The sequence below is a fragment of the Musa acuminata genome, chromosome BXJ2-11, assembly GCF_036884655.1.
Source record: "Musa acuminata AAA Group cultivar baxijiao chromosome BXJ2-11, Cavendish_Baxijiao_AAA, whole genome shotgun sequence".
Taxonomy (NCBI): domain Eukaryota; kingdom Viridiplantae; phylum Streptophyta; class Magnoliopsida; order Zingiberales; family Musaceae; genus Musa; species Musa acuminata.
The window spans coordinates 3,495,169-3,513,874 of record NC_088348.1 but is presented as its reverse complement, the minus strand read 5'-3'; the positions used below and the strand labels follow the sequence as shown (position 1 = coordinate 3,513,874).

The following is an 18,706-nucleotide window of genomic DNA, read 5'->3' as shown; positions in this document are numbered from 1 at the left end:
CCATGACACCTGATGAGGATAATAATGGCGATAAGACCCGGACGACGTCAACTGTCCCAGATGATGCCTCGCACCTCTGTAACCTGACAGCACTTGGTCAACGCAGATAGGACGACGACCGGGGCACGCCACGTCTTGTGCAAGCCCGGTCGTGCACGCCACGCCAACACCAATGTCAGATGCTACCATGAGTACGAGCTTGCCCCCTACAAGCGGGCACATCAGGAAACAGTAAGCTTCCCTATAAATACCCTCGCGTCCTGAACAAGAGGGAGGGAGGAAAAAAGGGAGATACTAAACCCCCTACGATCACTCACTAACTTGATTGTCGGAGGGGTTGGGTCGAGCTCTCCTGACCCGACTTGTGTGTAGGGACGAAGACGGAGCTCCTTCCCCCGAACACCCAAGCGAGGAACCTCCACCCCCCGGAGAAGCCCGGCGAGCTCAAACACGACCCGATCAGCACGACCGACCGCCTTGGCAACCCAGAGGAATGCCGAACAAGATCCCCCATCATTCGGACCCAAACTAAGCCGCGTCGACCCCGAGGCCACAGCTTAAAGTTGTTTACACTAACATTTTGGCGCTAGAAGGAGGGCCCGAATGTCAAGGGATCACCCGATCGACTCATACGTGCTCGCGACTGAGGGGTCACACCGGGTCGGAGCTCCGGGGGAACACCTCTCGCGTGAAGAACCTCGAGCTGAGCACCCCGCCGTGACCTCAGAGCGCCATTGGCGGTTATTCAACGACTCGAGCTGGTCGCCACCCGAAGGAGCCCCAGCTGACCCGTCGCTCGTCATCCGAGGCCTTTTAGGACCTCGCTCATCAAGTCCAAGCTCTGACGGGTATGGTGCAAACCATTATCCCGCTTGTTTCTCATCCGACGCACCCGCCTATGATCCAACCACTATGGCAACAGGAGCCGCCTGTTCGGGCCCACACGCCACTTCCAAATCTCCCCACTTTGCTTCGAGTCCGATCAGCCCCACTTGGGGATCGGGTGATGGCAAACCCGAGCGGCCGCCCGAAACCCAAGGCATTGTCTTCGGACTCAACGGACTCCCTATGAGCCCAGCTGCGCTTTGTTAGTCAATGGCTCGACGAAGTGGAGAAGGAGGTTCGCAGGTCAAAGGGAGAGCTCTGGGAGGATGCACACCAAGGGTCTCCGTTCGCGCCCGAGATACAAGATCAGACAGTCCTCCCGAACTTCCGGCTCCCCTCTCTGGACGCATATGACGGCTCCACCGACCCAGCGAATCACGACGTTTCCCACAACCCTGAGGGGGCCAGCCCGCACATGGTACAGCGGTATGAAGACTGGGATGATCTCCTCCTTTGATCAGCTCATCAAAGACTTCGAGCTTAGCTTCCTAGCCTACGCCCGACCAAAGTCGTCCGTTGCATTGCTCCTCGGACTCAACCAAAGGGAGGACGAGCCCCTCTCCCATTTTGTGAATCGCTTTACAACACAAATCCGAGGGTTGCCGAATGCTCACCCCTCTTTGTTAATGCAGGCATTTATGATAGGCCTACGACCTTCTAGATTCCTTTGGTCCCTCGTGGAGCGACCTCCCACCACGGTACCAGATATGCTCCAGCGGGCTAACCAGTACATCGCGGCGGAGCCCCTGGGTGGCCGTGAGGAGAAGGGACGGCTTTTGGCAACGAGCTCCATAGAAGAGGTCAAGCACCCGCGGTGGCTATTCGATGTAGTCCTTGTGAAAAGAAATCTAGGCCCTGCCTTAGTCTCTTCCGAGCGAAGGTTCAGTATCTACCTGACAGCCTCCCGGTTCGCGGTTAGCCCCGGCCTAACCCCTTTTGTTTCTACACGACTCGGCCACAGACTACCCGAGTCCACGCTTGCGCGGCTTGCCCGCCTGCGCCGTGCTCCTCGGCCGCATGTTGCCCGAGACCACGCCTGCGCGACCTGCCCGCCTGTGTCGTGCTCCTCGGCCGCATGTTGCCCGAGACCACGCCTGCGCGACCTGCCCGCCTGTGTTGTGCTCCTCGGCCGCATCTTGCCCGAGACCACGCCTACGCGGCCTGCCCACCTGCGTCGTGCTCCTCGGTCGCATATTGCCCGAGACCACACCTGCGCGGTCTACCCGCCAGCGTCGTGCTCCTCGGCCGCATGTTGCCCGAGACCACACCTGTGTGGCCTGCCCACCTGCGTCGTGCTCCTCGGCTGTGTGTTGCCCGAGACCACGCCCACGCAACCTGCCCGCCTGCGTCGTGCTCTTCGGCCGCATGTTCCCTGAGACCACGCTTGCGCGGCCTGCCCGCCTGAGCCACACTCCTCCGTCGCATGTTGCTCGAGACCACGCCTGTGCAGCCTGCTCGCCTGAGCTATACCCCTTGGCCGTAGCCCACCTGTGTCGTGCTCCTCGGCTGCGTGTTGCCTAAGACCACTACCTCTGCGCGGCCTGCCCGCCTGAGTCATACTCCTCGGCTGCATACTGCCCAGGACCACCGCTGCACGCCCAACCCTCCTTAGTTACTAAACTCCACGATTCTCGCACCCCCGGTAACGGACCGGCAACCACCCAACAGGGATAGTTTCTTAAAGCTAAAGCCATGCCTCGGACTCCCCTTTTACAACAACTGACGCATAGCTTCCTTCGAGGGGGGGGGGGGAATATGATGAGGGTAATAATAGCGATAAGACCCGGGAGACGTCAATTGCCCTAGATGACGCCTCGCACCTCTGTTAACCTGACAGCACCTGGTCAACGCAGATAGGACGACGACCGGGGCACGCCACGTCCTATGCAAGCCCAATCGTGCACGCCACGCCAACACCAGTGTCAGATGCTACCAGGAGTACGAGTCTGCCCCTGCAAGCGGGCACATCAGGAAACAGTAAGCTTCCCTATAAATACCCTCGCGTCCTGAACAAGAGGGAGGGGGGAAAAAAGGGAGATACTAAACCTCCTACGACTACTCACTAACTTGATCGTCGGAGGGGTCGGGCCGAGCTCTCCCGACCCAACCTGTGTGTAGGGACGAAGACGGAGCTCCTTCCCTCGAACACCCAGGCGAGGAACCTCCACCCCCCCGAGAAGCCCGGCGAGCTCCGACATGACTCGATCAACACGACCGACCACCTTGGCAACCCAGAGGGATGCTGAACAAGATTCCCCATCATTCGGACTCGAGGCCACGGCTTAAAGTTGTTTACACTAACAACACCCACCATGGGGGTCAAACCCATGACCTTTCGGGGAGGTTGGGAAACTCGATTCCTGCTTTCACTAAAGATAAAGTGGCACAGTGGGGGTCGAATCCTTGACCACCTTGGGAAGTCAGGAAACCTGCCCGCCACCTTACACTTAGGCATGAAGATTGAGAAGCCCGACCCCCACCTCTAGCAAAGACGAGGAGGTCGAAAAACTCGACTAGGTCGAGAAGAGATGGGAGGTAGGGAAACCTGATCTTGTCCGATTAAGGTGCATCTCTCGATAATACAAGGGGTAGGTCAATGATGGATCACTACCAACAATGCTCGAGCACGATGAACTAGACGTATCACGAGGCAAGCGATGGATCGAAGAGGTATAAGCTTGACATATCGGAGGAATTAGATGCTGCACTTTGAACCCCTTTTGCAAGAGCCCCAAAGAACGACTTGGGGGGTGGGAGGGGGAACAAATGATAGGGAGTACACCATTAGTCAAATTTTATTTGATACATGACCATCATGTGGTGTCCAGGATAAGAGAAGAGGATAAAGATCACCCTTCACCCATTTGCATTTGTGGGCAAGAGTCCAAGACAAACGGTTATGGACTGCCCCCCTTGTTGCTCATGTGGACATGTGAGCAAGGGTCTCAGGCACCTATGGCTAGCATATTCAAAGATTATTTCTAGATATTTTATTATCTATTTAGAAAATTTTAAAGGGGTATATATTTTATTACTATAATTATAATATGAGAATAATTAAATCTAGGAATGTAAGATTTCTAGAAAATAGCGAATCAGTGGGAGTAAAAATTTTAAAATTTAATCTTAACACTGAGGAAATATAAATTGATACTCCTTTATCATTTGATCTTGTAGAACAATCACAATCAATAGTTTTCTAAAATATCTCAAAGGAAAAGAAGATCTATCATTTCTAATTATTATGTGATACATCTACAAGAATTATATTATAATATATAAATCTAAATAATCTCTTAATGTTTTCACAAGTTATGGAAAGTAGCAATTCTGAAAAGTGTTATGATGCAATAAAACAAGAGTTAAAATCAAGTGCCAAACTAGTGTACGAGAACTCTACCATAGCTGTAAAAGAGTCTGTTATATAAATATGACTCAAAGAGTAATATCGAACGATATAAAAGTCAGACTTATGGTCAAATATTTTACTCATAAAAAATATATCGACCATAATGAGATTTTTTTTCTAGTTTTTAAATGAACTTATTAAGATTGATTGGGGATTTAGTTTTATATGGGTTAACCTAAATGATTCACAAAGAAAATAAAAAAATATAAAATTTGGTATACAAATTTAAGAAATCAATTTATAATTTTAAAAAAGCTTCTAGACAATAATATATAAAGTTTCTTAACATCATTACTTCCTTCATATTTAAGAAAAATACTATTGATTAGTATTTATATTTAAAGATTAGTGGGAGTAAATTTATTATATTAATCTTATATATGGAGAATATTATGCTTACTAGTAGTAATTTTGATTTATTATACTGAATAAAAAAAATTTCACTTAAAATTTTAAGATGGTTGATATGAATGAGGTATCTTATGTTATTATATTATTAGCATTGAGAAGTTCAGATCTCAAGGATTATTAGGAATATCTCAAAAAGGATATAGGAGAGATTTGTTCAACAAATGAAAAAAAAAAGAGTAAAAGTTTCAATCAAAACAAATATTTTTAAAAATAACTTTAAAAAATTATATAAAGAAAAATATTCTTTATGTACACATAGTTGAAAATCTATTTATACTCAAGTCTATGCTAGATCAGATATCAGTTTTATAGTTGGAATACTAAGTAGATACTAAAGTTATCGATGAATGAAAACACTAAAAGACTATAAAGTAAGTACTAAGATGTTTGGAAGAGACGAAGGATTATATACTCATATATATATATAATTAAATCAGCTTGAAATTATAATATTTTTCATGTGCTGATTCTGTATATTATCTCGACAACAAGAAGTCAACTTTATGATTTATATCTATATCAATTGGAGAAAAAATTTATAAGAAAAAATATAAAGTAATATATTATTGTATATTGACAATGGAAGTTGATTTTGTGGTATACTTTGAGGCCACTAATCAAACTTTATCAATGTAAAATTTTATCAAATGACTTGATATGGTCAAGCTTAATTGTCAAGTCGTTGAATATACTTTGTGATATATCGCAATAGCTTTCTTCTTTAAGAACGATAAGTACTATTACAATTATATGCATTATGGTATAAAGCATTGATGGTTAGAGAAAAGGAGTCTAGAAATAAATAATGTCAATTAATAACTTAAGTTTCATTATATTGATTGATGATCCATTCACTTGGACTTATAGCCTAAAATATTTCAAAGAATATGATTTGGTTTGTAAGCAACTCATAAAAGATATGATGATATATGTTCGAATGGATATTATAATTGATATTCTTACTTACATATTTAAAGTTATTTGTTTCTACTATCCTATTCACACTTATATATGTACATATTATAGTTGAATGTGATAACAGGATTGTCTTAATAAGATAAATTGTATACGTCATTTTGGACTCCAGTAGAAAAAGTTAATAGTATTGTATTACATAGAAGGAAGTATAAACATACACCCGCTATGACTCGCATTGATAATCAAACTTATTATAGTATTATTATATTTATTAGACATATTGGTCTATTTTTTAAATTCACATGTATAAATGATTTTCAAAAACTCAGAATCCAATTGAGTAAAATTATTTTTAAATAAATTTTATTTTATTTATTTTTAATTATAAATCCTTTTGTATCTTATCAAGTAATGGGCAAAGTGAGAGATATGTTAAGAAATTACATATATTCTTTTATATCATTTTAGTCACGTGAGTCAGTTAATAAAAGATTATATATCTTCTCTCATATTCTCTTTATGCTTAAATATATCGTTTATAGTAGTCTTGTGAACGATAGGAAGAAAGAAAAATGTGAGTTTAGTTCTCCTTACATAGCGGCATCGCTATAGATTTTGAATACGATGGCGGTATACTTACATATCAAATAAAGGTGATAGGGCACATTTTGGTATCGCCCACGTGGACCCAAGCAAGCAGACACAATGATGCAAATGTGAAAATTCAAGTCCAATGTGGTATGTAGCACACACGTGGCAAGCAGCCGCTTGTCACCCCCACCGTACGAACGACATCATCACGGTACAGTCGTCCCGGAAAGCTCGAGGCGATGCCGCATGACGTCGATCCATGCAGGTTGGTCGATGCTTACACAAAAGCTTAAGCCGGTTGCCTGAGAAGCCAGTTGTAGTTAATTGACTATGTATGACCAACTCATCCTCACAAGTATAAAAGTTAACCCTCCTTGATCAGGAGGAGGGGACTTCGAACACTCAACTCTCTCTCATTTCACCAAAAGCCGACTTAAGTTTCGGAGGGATCAAGTTAGGAAATCCCCCTCCCAACCTCGACCTTTGTGCAGGAACTGACAATGAAGTAGCAGCAACCCACTGAGCGAGAACCGCGCTCGGGAGATGACGCTTGGACCTAACCTGACCCGACCAACGCGACCCGAGCACCCGCATGGGCAACCTTCCGCATCGGGGATTGAACCGAGCCATGCTAACACCTCAGCCATGGCGTAAAAGTTTACTAATATTTTGATGCTAGAAGGAGGGCCCCAATGTCGTAAGATCATCCCCAGCCAAGCCTTGGAGAGGAGCCACTCCCAACACACTCAACTTTCGGATTTAGAGGACAACTCCCACCTCCTCCGAGCCTAGAAGAAAATGCCCCCACTGTGACCTTTGACAATCCTGCCCGAGTGCCTCCGAGCCCGACACATTGTCATCCAATTCGGCAGACTCTTTTTGGGCTTAGCTACGCTCGGTTAATCAACGTCTTGATAAGGTCCAAAAGGAGTTTCACAAATCTAAGGAAGAGCTCGGCGAGGCTCCCCCAATAAGATCCCCATTTGTGTAGGAGATTCAGGACAAGCCAACCCCGCAAAACTTCTACCTCTCTATGCTCGAGCCTTATAATAGTAGCTTCGACCTAATAGAGCATGTTGCTACATTTCGGGCCCAAATGGCCCTATACGACACTTTAAATGCCCTGATATGATGAGCATTTCCCACCACCCTCTTGAGGCCCCACTCTGATGTGGTACAATCGACTTAGGTCCATCTCGATTGTATCCTATGACCAGTTGGCAAAGGAGTTCAAGCATAACTTCCTAAGCAGCGCGTAGCTAAAGCCGTCTGCAACCATGCTCCTTGACCTCAATCGAAAACACGATGAGCTTTCTTGATGGGCTTGCGACCATCTAGATTCTTCTGGTCGTTGGTTGAGCGACCGACGACAACCGTCCCCGATATGCTCCATCGCACAAACCAGTATGTTGCTGTTGAGGCATTAGTAGCAAGAAAGCACAAAGAGCACAAGAGGCCCCGCGTAGAACCATCTCAAAGACCAGCCTCAAACCAGCCGAGAAGAAGGCTCGATTGGCCCGACCTACCGCTCCTGAAGCAACCCTCTGCTAGTCAGAAACTCTAGGACAAAAATTTTTTCGCCATAATTAAACTCACCCCAGTTGGTTTAGACGCCATGGACAGAGTAGTTGCTCGGTCAGCCATCCACAATGAGTTGTTGCTCGATTCAGTCTATCTCTAAGCAACTGCTCTGCCAAATAATACCTCATTGGTGCACCTTGGCCAAATAGTGCCCAAGTTGTGCACCTCGACCAAATAGTGTCTCATTGGTGCACCTCAGTCAAATAATGCCCGAGTTTTGCACCTCGGCCAAATAGTGCCTTAATGATTCTCCTCGACCAAACAATACCCGAGTTGTGCACCTCAACCAAACAATGCCTCAATGGTGCATCTCAGCCAAACAGTGCTCGTGTTGTGCACCTCAGCCAAACAGTGCCCGAGTTGTGCACCTTGGCCAAACAATGCCTAAGTTGGTGCACTTCAGTCAAACAGTGCCCAAGTTGTGCATCTCGGCCAAACAGTGCATTATTGGTGCACCTCAGCCAAACAGTGCCTCAATGGTGCACCTCGGCCAAACAATGTCCGAGTTGTGCACCTTAACCAAATAGTGCCTCATTAGTGCACCTCGGCCAAATAGTGCTCGAGTTGTGCTCCTCGGCCAAACAGTGCCCGAGTTGTGCACCTAGGCCAAAAAGTGCCTCAATGGTTCACCTCAGCGAAATAATGCTTCAATGGTGCACCTTGGCCAAACAGTGCCCAATGGTGCTCCTCGGCCAAATAGTGCCCAAGTTGTACACCTCAGCCAAACAATACCTCATTGGTGCACCTCGGCCAAACAATGCCCGAGTTGTGCGCCTCATCAAACAGTGCCTCATTGGTGCACCTCAGCCAAACAGTACCCGAGTTGTGCACCTCAACCAAACAATGCCTAAGTTGGTGCACCTCGGTCAAACAATGCCTAAGTTGGTGCACCTCATAAAGTCGTTTATAGTTTAAAATTCTGACATGTGCAAGAACCGATAATGAAGCAGTAGCAACCCGTTAAGAAAGAACCGTGCTCGGGAGACGATGCATGGACCTAACCCAACCCGATGTTGATGCAACCCGAGCACTTGCGTGGGCAACCTTACGCGTCAGAGACCGGACCGAGTCGTACTGACACCTCGACCACGGCGTAAAGGTTCACTGACAAAGGTTTTCCAAATAATATTAAAAGGTATGCATTATAAATTTAGACATATATTATTATTTAATTTCATATTTTTGATATTATTTTTTTATAAAAAAAATAATATGATTATGATTTTTATGCTTACAGGTCTCTGACCACTTCTGATTAAAGTTTAGATACTTTTTTATATTATTTTGGACCTCTAATTGGCTTAAGCATTACATAAATTTAGTTTGATATGCCGATGGCAACAATCCTATATCGAAATCACTTTTATAAAAGCTCATATCATCCTAGTCAAGAAAGTTGTTTAGACTTTAAAATTCTGACATGATTTAAAAAAAAAAATTAAATTAGATTGGATCAATTTTGACACATCCAGATGATGATCAAATTTAATGTTAATAGCAAACAAACCTTCGCATAATCCAGTCTTAAAATCTCATCCTTCTTTGAAATTATGAGATCATGACGCAATAAATACAAGCTTAGGGTTTTGCCAACCCGAAGGAGATGAAGCCGAACAGGAAAGCCTCTGCTATCACACGGTAGTTGACTACATGATGATGACTGCATGTTTCCGTTGCCGACCATAAGACATGGACAGCCCACGGTGATGGGACTTCCCTCAGACATGCTTTTGCCTCGCACAGCTCATGACATCTGTTCTCCAGTTGACCACCTTAAAGATGAGAAGGGTGGATAACACATTCACACCCTGCGGAGGTTGCAACCTCTCATCTCCTCCCCCCATAATAATATCTCGCTTTGACACCTGCATTCCAACACAAGCCAAATATGTTATTCGTAGGACTAATGAGCATCTTCGAAGGATGATACTAACAAAGATGCCATTTGATCCAATCTTCGGATTAACAAATGCGAGCTGACAGTCTATGCATTCAATAATCTTTTTGCCTCGCAAGTGGAGTTGCTCTCTCCCACCCCAAGCTTTGACCTTCACCGGGCCAGCTCTCGCCTGGTGCTGCGCGTTTACATGGACTTGGTGTTGCAGTTGACCTGCCGACCTCATGTCAGAGTGCATCTGAGGCGGAGGTGGAAGAAGACGGTCCTCGCCGCCCCACATCACGTGCCATGTGCGAATCGATCGATCGCTGGAGGTCTTCTCTCCCAGACTTTTGAGCAAAAGCTTTGCATTAAATCAATGCAATCCCACGAACAAGTTGGAGCTTACCATCCTTAATGTGTTGCATCCAAAATCTCAAGACCAAAACATGATGCTTTTCCATTTCCCATAACCCTAACAAGGCACCTTCTTGTTCTTATTATTAGTATTCCTATCGTAGAACAGTTTGGCCATGTTATAAGAAGGGACGGTGGGAGAAGCGGTGGATGGGGATGGGAAGATGAGAAGTCATCCACCAACCCATCCAAGATTCAACCAAGGACGAGTGGCTGACGACGATCCCAAACCACACTCTTTCCATGCCATCACGATTTACTTTGAATGATAATTTCTGCCATATTAATCCAAGTTATCAAAGAAGATAATTTTTTTTCAAAAATATTATAAATAAGGATTATTCATATCCCAAACCCCTCGTCGTTTTCATGGCCTAACAAATAATGCATGACATTTCTCGTGTAGCTGCATATGAAGCCATATATGAGCCTATCATCGTTCAAGACCATTCTTAAGAGTCGAGCTGTATCAACGCAAAGCGATAACTATGTACAACTGTTATCATTATTGTAGCTCATGCAAAATGTCATCTTTGACGCAACAGTGCTGAATGACCACTAGAATTGTACGATTAAATGCCTAATCCGATTTCTAGTCCAATAATTCCATGCAATTAATTCTTGGTATGTGCTTGCAAATATAACTAATGCATAGATTAACAAGGTAACATGTATATAGCTCTATATGGTTCACTCGCATTTAACGAGCTTCACAAAGCAACGTTTGCTTCAAAGGATTCGCCAAGCTTGTCCCAAAAAAAGGCAGATGGGATCCCATCCATTTATGATTTTAAATATGATCGCCAGGGCTTCCGTATCAGCGTCGTTCCGCTGAAACGGACGCGCCAGATTGAACCCGAATGGCCCGATCATATGAGCGCTCGTCCAGCATCTGAAGAGGATCCCATCTTTCTGATGTGGCACCCGCGTGGGTTCCACTTACAGCGGACGCCTCCATGCTGCGTCAGCACTAATTAACCCAACAAAAAAGCGATATAGCCGTGCGTATCTGGCCCATTAATTACTGTCTTCTACCTGCTCCAGCAACACCCGCTTGACGTACCGCAGCTGCATCCTGCCTTTCTCGCGTGGGTCCCATGGAGTACGTAAGTATTGTAGCCGGCTCCCTACTGCCCAAAAGCAGGTGGTAATCCGTGCGGGTTATATTCCGACGTCCACCGGACACAGATAGAACCTTGCGTGTTTTGCGCACTAGTTGACGTTTCGTACTCACTACCGGACTACCCGCCTCATGTACCGGCCAGGTTGCCTCTTCGCGCCTCCGACGGCGTCGCGCGATCCGTGTGTCGCGTAAAGCAGAAACGGATTAGCAAAGCATTTTTTCGTTATCTCCACTAAAAACGTGTTTTAAACTGCGCCCTTACGTTACGAAGGTATTTACGAATAGGGGCTGTTGTTGTTGGCGCACTTTAAGAAGTGCATCGAGCCGTCCGCGTCACTCTTAGATCTTGATGTGCGGCAAGTGTTAAGTTGTTTCGTGTTTCGCGAGATAAGCCGGTGAGCGAGCAGCCGCTAATTTTAATTCGGGCTCTCCTTTAGGCGCTTCCTCGGTGCGTTTCCTTGTTTCGTCGGAAACCCCCAAACGCCCCCGCCTCCCACTTATCTTCCACTTCTCTGGAATCTCCCATCGCCTCTTATCGGCTGTCTCCGGCAAGTCTTCGGCCGTTCCTACGGGATTTGGCGCTGTCCGGGTGGGTCCGACGGCCAGGGGACGGCTTGGGGTAGCGGCGCGGAGCTGTGCCGGTGAGGGGCGGCCGAGATCTGGAGACTGGGAAACTGGGAGGAGCGCCGAAGGTGGAGATCCGATATGTGGGCGCATAAAAATTCGTTTTTGTGCCGTTTTAGCTCACTTTTCTCGGGCGGCATAGACGGCGGAAGACGGCAGTGGTTCCTGGCGACGCTGGTGTTGACGCTGACGGCCGCTGTGGCTGCCGCGGAGGAGGCACCGGCGAGTCGGAGGCACGCGTACGCGGCGATGATGTACATGGGGACGCCGAGGGACTACGAGTTCTACGTGGCGACGAGAGTGATGATGAGGTCTCTCGCGAAGCTCAACGTCGACGCCGATCTCGTCGTCATCGCCTCCGTCGATGTCCCTGCACGATGGGTCCAAACGTTGTGAGATCTCCGTCGCTTCTTACCATCATCAGTCGCTCTCTCTCTCTCTCTCTCTCTCTCTCTTCTTTCTTAAGATTTGGTGATCAACCCAGGAAAAAAAAACGATTTTATTTGCTAGGTTTAACATCAGCTGGTTGGATGGCGTTCAGATGCTACAGATCCATTTGCCGTTTCTTTTGTTGGTTAAATACTAATTAATAGAATTAGATCACTGTTTGAGAAGAGTAAAATTAACGTATATGCAGAATAATAAACATCTTTTTATAGTCTTTGTTGAGCTGAGTCCCGATTGGGTTGTGGTTGTTCTGCGTACTAAATTTATTGTTATTTGCTGGCCTGCCATTGGGAGTATCGCTGTTCTCCATCTTTTTGACTTTTTAGTGCCTTGAAAGCAACAGGGCGCGTCAAGGAAACCGCTTATTCCTGATTTTGTCCCCTTCTATTCTGTTGAATAAAATAATTGACGGTCTGGGATCATAAGTTGACTTGAACAAGAAAGAATCCCCAGTCATTTGCGCTCAATTTTAGAAAATAATATTGGAATTAACATTATGTAGAGTTGCAATTTTATCTGATGACCCCCTGTCTAATTCTCAGATTGATTCATAAACACTGCTTACACGAAATTTATGTTCTTTAACTATCTTCATGTGAACTGTTTATATATATCATCAATCCCTGTTATCATGCTATTTTCTTGATTAACAGAGATATTTTTTATTAAGCCTAATTAGTTGAGTTGGTACCGCACCTAGGAGGACTCAGTTAGACTGCATTTTTTAGGACTAAAATGGCTAATAACTCAATTTGGCATAGTAATCTTTAATTGCTCACACCACATATTTGATGATTGGCATGACAGGCAAGAGGAGGATGGGGTGAAGGTTGTTGCTGTTGAGAATCTGAAGAATCCATATGAAAATCAAGGCAACTTCAACACCAGATTCAAGTTGACATTGAACAAGCTCTATGCGTGGAGTTTAGTTTCATATGATCGAGTCGTAATGCTTGATTCTGACAACATTTTCCTCCAGCGTACCGATGAGCTTTTCCAGTGCGGCCAGTTCTGTGCTGTCTTCATCAACCCCTGCATCTTTCATACTGGACTTTTTGTTCTTCAGGTACTACGCTTAGTACTCCATTTTGTAAATGCCAACTGTTTTCTTTTCATTGAATACCATATCTTGTATACATAAATGATCATTGATATAACCATAGGATAAAAGTAGGATTCATGGGTCGATTGCATTCAAATTTTTATCCTGGTATTAGCCCAAAAAATCGATTGTCAACCTTGATCATGGAGACGAGCCAACCTGGCTCCAAGCCCAAAGTTGATGCAAGCAAAGAACACCCTTGGTACGAATCTCGATGAATGATGAGGAGAATAAGGTGGAATCCCCAAGAGTCGAGCCTCCACACTTGCAATTGAAGATCGTCGACAGGAGTTTTTTGGTCCCTTCAATGTCCAAGTTAGAGAAATTTCCAAGGTGGAGAACAAAGAGAGTGTGTTAGAAGAGAGAGAACCCCCTTTGCTTTGGGAAATTCCTATTTATAACCTGAGGTTCCATAACCGCAAGTGGTTGTGGAAAATATTCTTCGAGTCATACGCAATTTGGAGAATATTGTATGTTGTGATCAGGGTTGACGTGACAGATCCACAACCAAATTTGTGGTCTCCTATCATGTCGATGCCTGCATGTCAAGTCTCCAGATGATGGAAATTCTGTCCTCATCACCTTGCATGTCAACAATTTACATGGAAGGTGATTTTTCCATTGTCTGGCAATAGGTCCTCAAGTTTTGCTGGACATTTAGGATAATGCTGTAATTACAATTAAGTTCCATGCTTAAAGGAGTTGCATCACTTCCATCTTATTTTCGTCAATCACTGTCTCATCGGGTGGCAGATTGTGGTATTGGAAAGTTAAAACAATGAGTCAATTTGGTTAGAATAATTGTGTCAATGGTTGACTAATGCAGAGGATTGTAGTAGTCTATAACTCATATCAAGCATATCAGGATTGATGGAGCTGTCAATAAGTGTTTTACAAGTTAGACTTCAGCAAAAGTCACTACCAAGTAAACAGAGTCAAATCTTTTCTGAGTTGTAACTTGTTTGGTTGTCAGCTTTGACATTTCATAATTTGAAGGTAATCTTGAGCATGCAAGGTTATTTTCCAGGTGGCACCTGATTTTGCCAAATAAACATAGGACAATTCAAACCTACTAACTAATGTATGATGAGAAATATTAACATGGGTGACAAATTAGAATATGTCTAATTTTTTGTTGAAACAAGATTCGTGATCTTTAGGCTTGTTAGATCCTTTTTGGATACTATCAGATAATATGGTAAATTAGCAAGACAAAAGAGTCAGTTTAAGATTCATCGAGTAATTGTTGCATAAAGGGAAACTACATGACTCTCTTAGCTGTTAGTTTGACATGCCTGAATTTATGAGACTAATGATGCCTAGCGAAGCTAAATGCAGCTCATATCTCTTCTAAATCTCTCCATTTCTCATGAAATAATTGCATTAATATGGGAGGTTAGAGTTAACTCTTCATATCATAGTGTATTTACATGAAAAAGCTCAAACTATTCCCTGGACTTTCCTTTGATTCAACACCACATCCGAATGCTGTAATGGAGCAATATAATTTGAGCCATCCATTTTATGCTGAAAAGTCATTAACCAAAGATCTGCAATGCCATTGATGAGTTTGGCACTGAATATAATATGATCTAAGATTGCAGTATTCAGGCAGCTGTGTCAATTTCTGATGAGCAATCATATGATTTTCTGTTACCCTCACAAAGCATCTTTTTAGTCTGACATTCATGGACATGGTGGGGATGATATAGCATTGTTAGGTGGTAGATCAAAACTCAACATGCATACATATTAGTTGCATACTAAAAGAAGATATTAACAAGTAATAATAGCATATCAGCATTAAGAAGTAAATACTAGTGAGATCGCCGTACAATGATTTACAACGATTGTTACATGGACAGCATCTATATATTTCACTGATATCATCACTGAATAGAATAAACTAAACAGTTTGTACTTAATAACTTGATATTAAATGTGTTAGCTAGCTTAACTGGTAAGACTTTGATGGTTAATTTCAAGGTCATGGGCTCAAATCCTGCATTTGTCATTTATCTTTAAAAATGTTAAAAAAACCTGATATTTCCATTTTAGAGAATGGTAATTTAAACTTTAATTGCTGCGTCATATGCTACAAAATCATGTCGGTTTTGGCTATAAAGATAGCAGTCCTATCTCTACAGAATTTGAAGTCATCAATTTCTTAGCTTCAAGTATAATTGAATTTTCCACTCTTACCCTTTTGCACAAAGTATAATTGAATTTCATCTTTCATTGTGCTTGTCAATTAGGTAATTCCTAAAAGTAGCTTATGCCGTGAAAGTTCAATAATACTTGTATATTCTAATCATAATCCTTTCTGTTGCCTTGCAGCCTTCAATGAATGTATTCAAGAACATGCTGCATGAGCTAGAAATTGGACGTGAAAACCCTGATGGTGCAGATCAGGGTTTCCTCGCAAGCTACTTTCCTGACTTGCTTGATCAGCCAATGTTCCATCCACCTACTAATGGTACAAAGCTTGATGGTGCCTATCGCCTGCCTTTGGGTTACCAGATGGATGCTTCATATTACTGTGAGTGCAGAAACTGACCTTTCTACACCTGTTTTTGTTTCCTATACTTGATGTAAAGCCACTTTCTAATAGTATTGCACTGCCTTTAGGTTTACAAGACTCGAATGGGTTTTATGATGACTTGTTTTTATTGCAGATCTGAAACTCCGGTGGAGCATACCATGTGGACCAAATAGTGTAATTACATTCCCCAGTGCCCCGTGGTTAAAACCTTGGTATTGGTGGTCTTGGCCTGTCTTACCATTGGGCCTTTCATGGCATGAGCAACGTCGGAAGAATCTTGGGTAAGTATTTAACAACTTGTAGAATTGTCAGCTGTGACCATACTTTAGGAATCACAGGTTAACCCTGATTCTTTTTGCAATATTTTTTTAATTTTATTTTTCATTCTCTTCTATATACCCATGTTGGAAGGCCAATATTACTGAAAGTCACATCATCTTTGACCCGAAAATTGGCATACTTCTTCTGGCTCTAATATGCGACACCTTTGCTTTGAATCCTGAGCAGGTATGGTTCAGAGGTGCCAGTGTTGCTGATCCAGGCAGTAATCTATTTTGGAATCATAGCAATCACCCGATTGGCACGACCAAGCTTGTCAAAGCTTTGTTATAACCGGCGTCCAGAAAAGAGTATTGTAATCCTACACACCACACTCAAAGTGGCAGCAATGTGGTCCATTTTTGCTGCATACACTGTCCCATTTTTCCTCATCCCACGGACAGTGCATCCCCTTTTGGGCTGGCCCCTTTATGTTCTTGGAGTTGCTTCTCTTTCTTCAATCGTGATCAATGTCTTCCTGCTCCCACCTTTGCCAGTCCTCACAGTGTTACTGGGGATATCGGGTTCACTGTTTGTGATGGCATTCCCTTGGTATCGCGATGGTGTCATTAGAGCTCTGGCAGTGTTTACTTATGCCTTCTGCTGTTCTCCAGTGGCATGGGCATCCTTGATGAAAGTATCGAGTTCCTTGCAGAACCTACTTGAAAGGGAGGCATTCTTTCCGAGACTGGGGGAGTCCCCACAACTGTCTGAGTTGAACAAACTGTATTAATCTGCACATATAACCAGCTAGTCCTATTTATTTAGATGATTTTGCCGTTCACTTGTATCGGTTCGATGTAACCCTGTATGGTAGTATTAAATACCATATAGAAGAAGAGGCAAAGGACTGGCTGGCAAAGATGGGAGTGGTGATTTTGTGGAGCAAGTTCACCTAGGGTTGCTCTGGTGTTCAGGGGACACAATGAATGGTGATTGACATTTGATCTCTCCCCTCTTGAATGTGAAACACTTCAATTTGGAAAAATGTCTGTGTGTTCTTGATCTATAATTTTAGCATGAAGATGACAATTATGTGCTGTGTTGTCTACGCATATCAATGAAAAACTTTAGCAGTATCATGAATTCATGATGTATTTAACTGGGGCAGATTTAGCAAAACATGGTGCTGCTAAAAGAATTGAACCCTAATCTTTTATGTTTCTGGCAATTCAGCTAATAATTCATTGTCATAAGTATTATTCATTTATTGAATGATAAAGAAAAACTCTGTTGTGCTTGCAGTCTATTCTTTGTTACATCTATGGTGGATTTGACAAGGACAGAGAACAAAATACCAGTTTCAACAGAGTTGGGACTTTTGTGTATTATCAGATGACAAGTCCATTAAATGATATTGTGAAATTGATTTTAGATGTCTGGTTAATAAAATAGTTTAATTATTTGTCAAAAACATAAAAAGAAGGTATATGTTTGTAACAGAGAAAGAGTAAAACAAGAACTTTTCGCTTTGAAAATTATTAGAGTAATAACCTTATAGATTACAAGTATATAGTAAGCCTTTGAATAGCCTAAGTATCTGTTCAGCAACCTTGTGACAAAGATTACAATAGCATAAATGTCAACTTTGTGTTGTGAATGATCGAGTCTTACAAGCCCCATGCGAACAGATTGACTGCAAGTCTTATGATCTAATTCAGCTACAAGTTTTGGCACTTTTGGAACATCAAATTTACATGATCTCCTTTTGTTATACAATTTAAAAGAAAAAACAAGGAGAAATGGATGTGCAAAAGCTGTTGATACCAACTTGACCATCCTACTTTGTCTTGCTCTTTGTTTGTGGTACTGAGAGACAAACTTCATCTTTTTGTTCTGTTTTTGTTTTCCAAAAGATAACAACATGTTTGGTGGTGGGAGCAGTATAGGAAATTTTTATTAGGTAAGAGGGGAGCCATAGAAAAAGTATTCTGTCAACAGTCCTAATCTTGTTGTTTTGTTTTCTATTTCCAAGTTCTTGGAAATAAAAAATGAAATATTTCTCAATAATAAAAGGGCACTATTTGCAATACAATTTACATCTCAATATGAAGATCACAATATTAAGATGCCAAATGGGGCCTAAACTAATGCATTTAAATCATAGCCAGCTTATCACTTGAATGGTTCTCCTCAAATCAACTTCTCCTGTAATTTTGTATGACTGAACTGTTGTATATTGTTCAGTTGTAATTGATGTGGTTGATTGTCTTTCCTTTTTATCTTCTTTTGTTACTTCATTAAACAGGCAGAGAACAATTTGATTGGAAACAGAGGGGGCTCAAGGAATTGATACACATGTTTGAAAGAATCTCAATATCACAGGTTGATTAGCTTGTCTAATTGGTTTGAAATGAATTCTATGCATTTGTGTCATCTTGATTGCTTAGGTATTGTTGCTTTTAGATTGGCATGAAAAGAAATTTATATTCAAGATAAAAGCAAATACTAATAGATATCAT

At 43.0% G+C, this 18,706-nt stretch overlaps 1 protein-coding gene across 1 annotated transcript; it reads left to right on the top strand.

Moving 5' to 3' along the window:
• Positions 1-11,652: 11,652 nt before the first annotated feature.
• On the top strand, positions 11,653-17,323 carry LOC135627773 (putative glucuronosyltransferase PGSIP8). The gene is made up of 5 exons (XM_065134039.1): positions 11,653-12,227; positions 13,090-13,348; positions 15,722-15,923; positions 16,060-16,207; positions 16,434-17,323. The coding sequence occupies exons 1-5, from the start codon at positions 11,917-11,919 to the stop codon at positions 16,975-16,977; spliced, it is 1,464 nt and encodes a 487-aa protein (XP_064990111.1). The 5' UTR covers positions 11,653-11,916; the 3' UTR covers positions 16,978-17,323.
• The last annotated feature ends 1,383 nt before the right edge of the window (positions 17,324-18,706 follow it).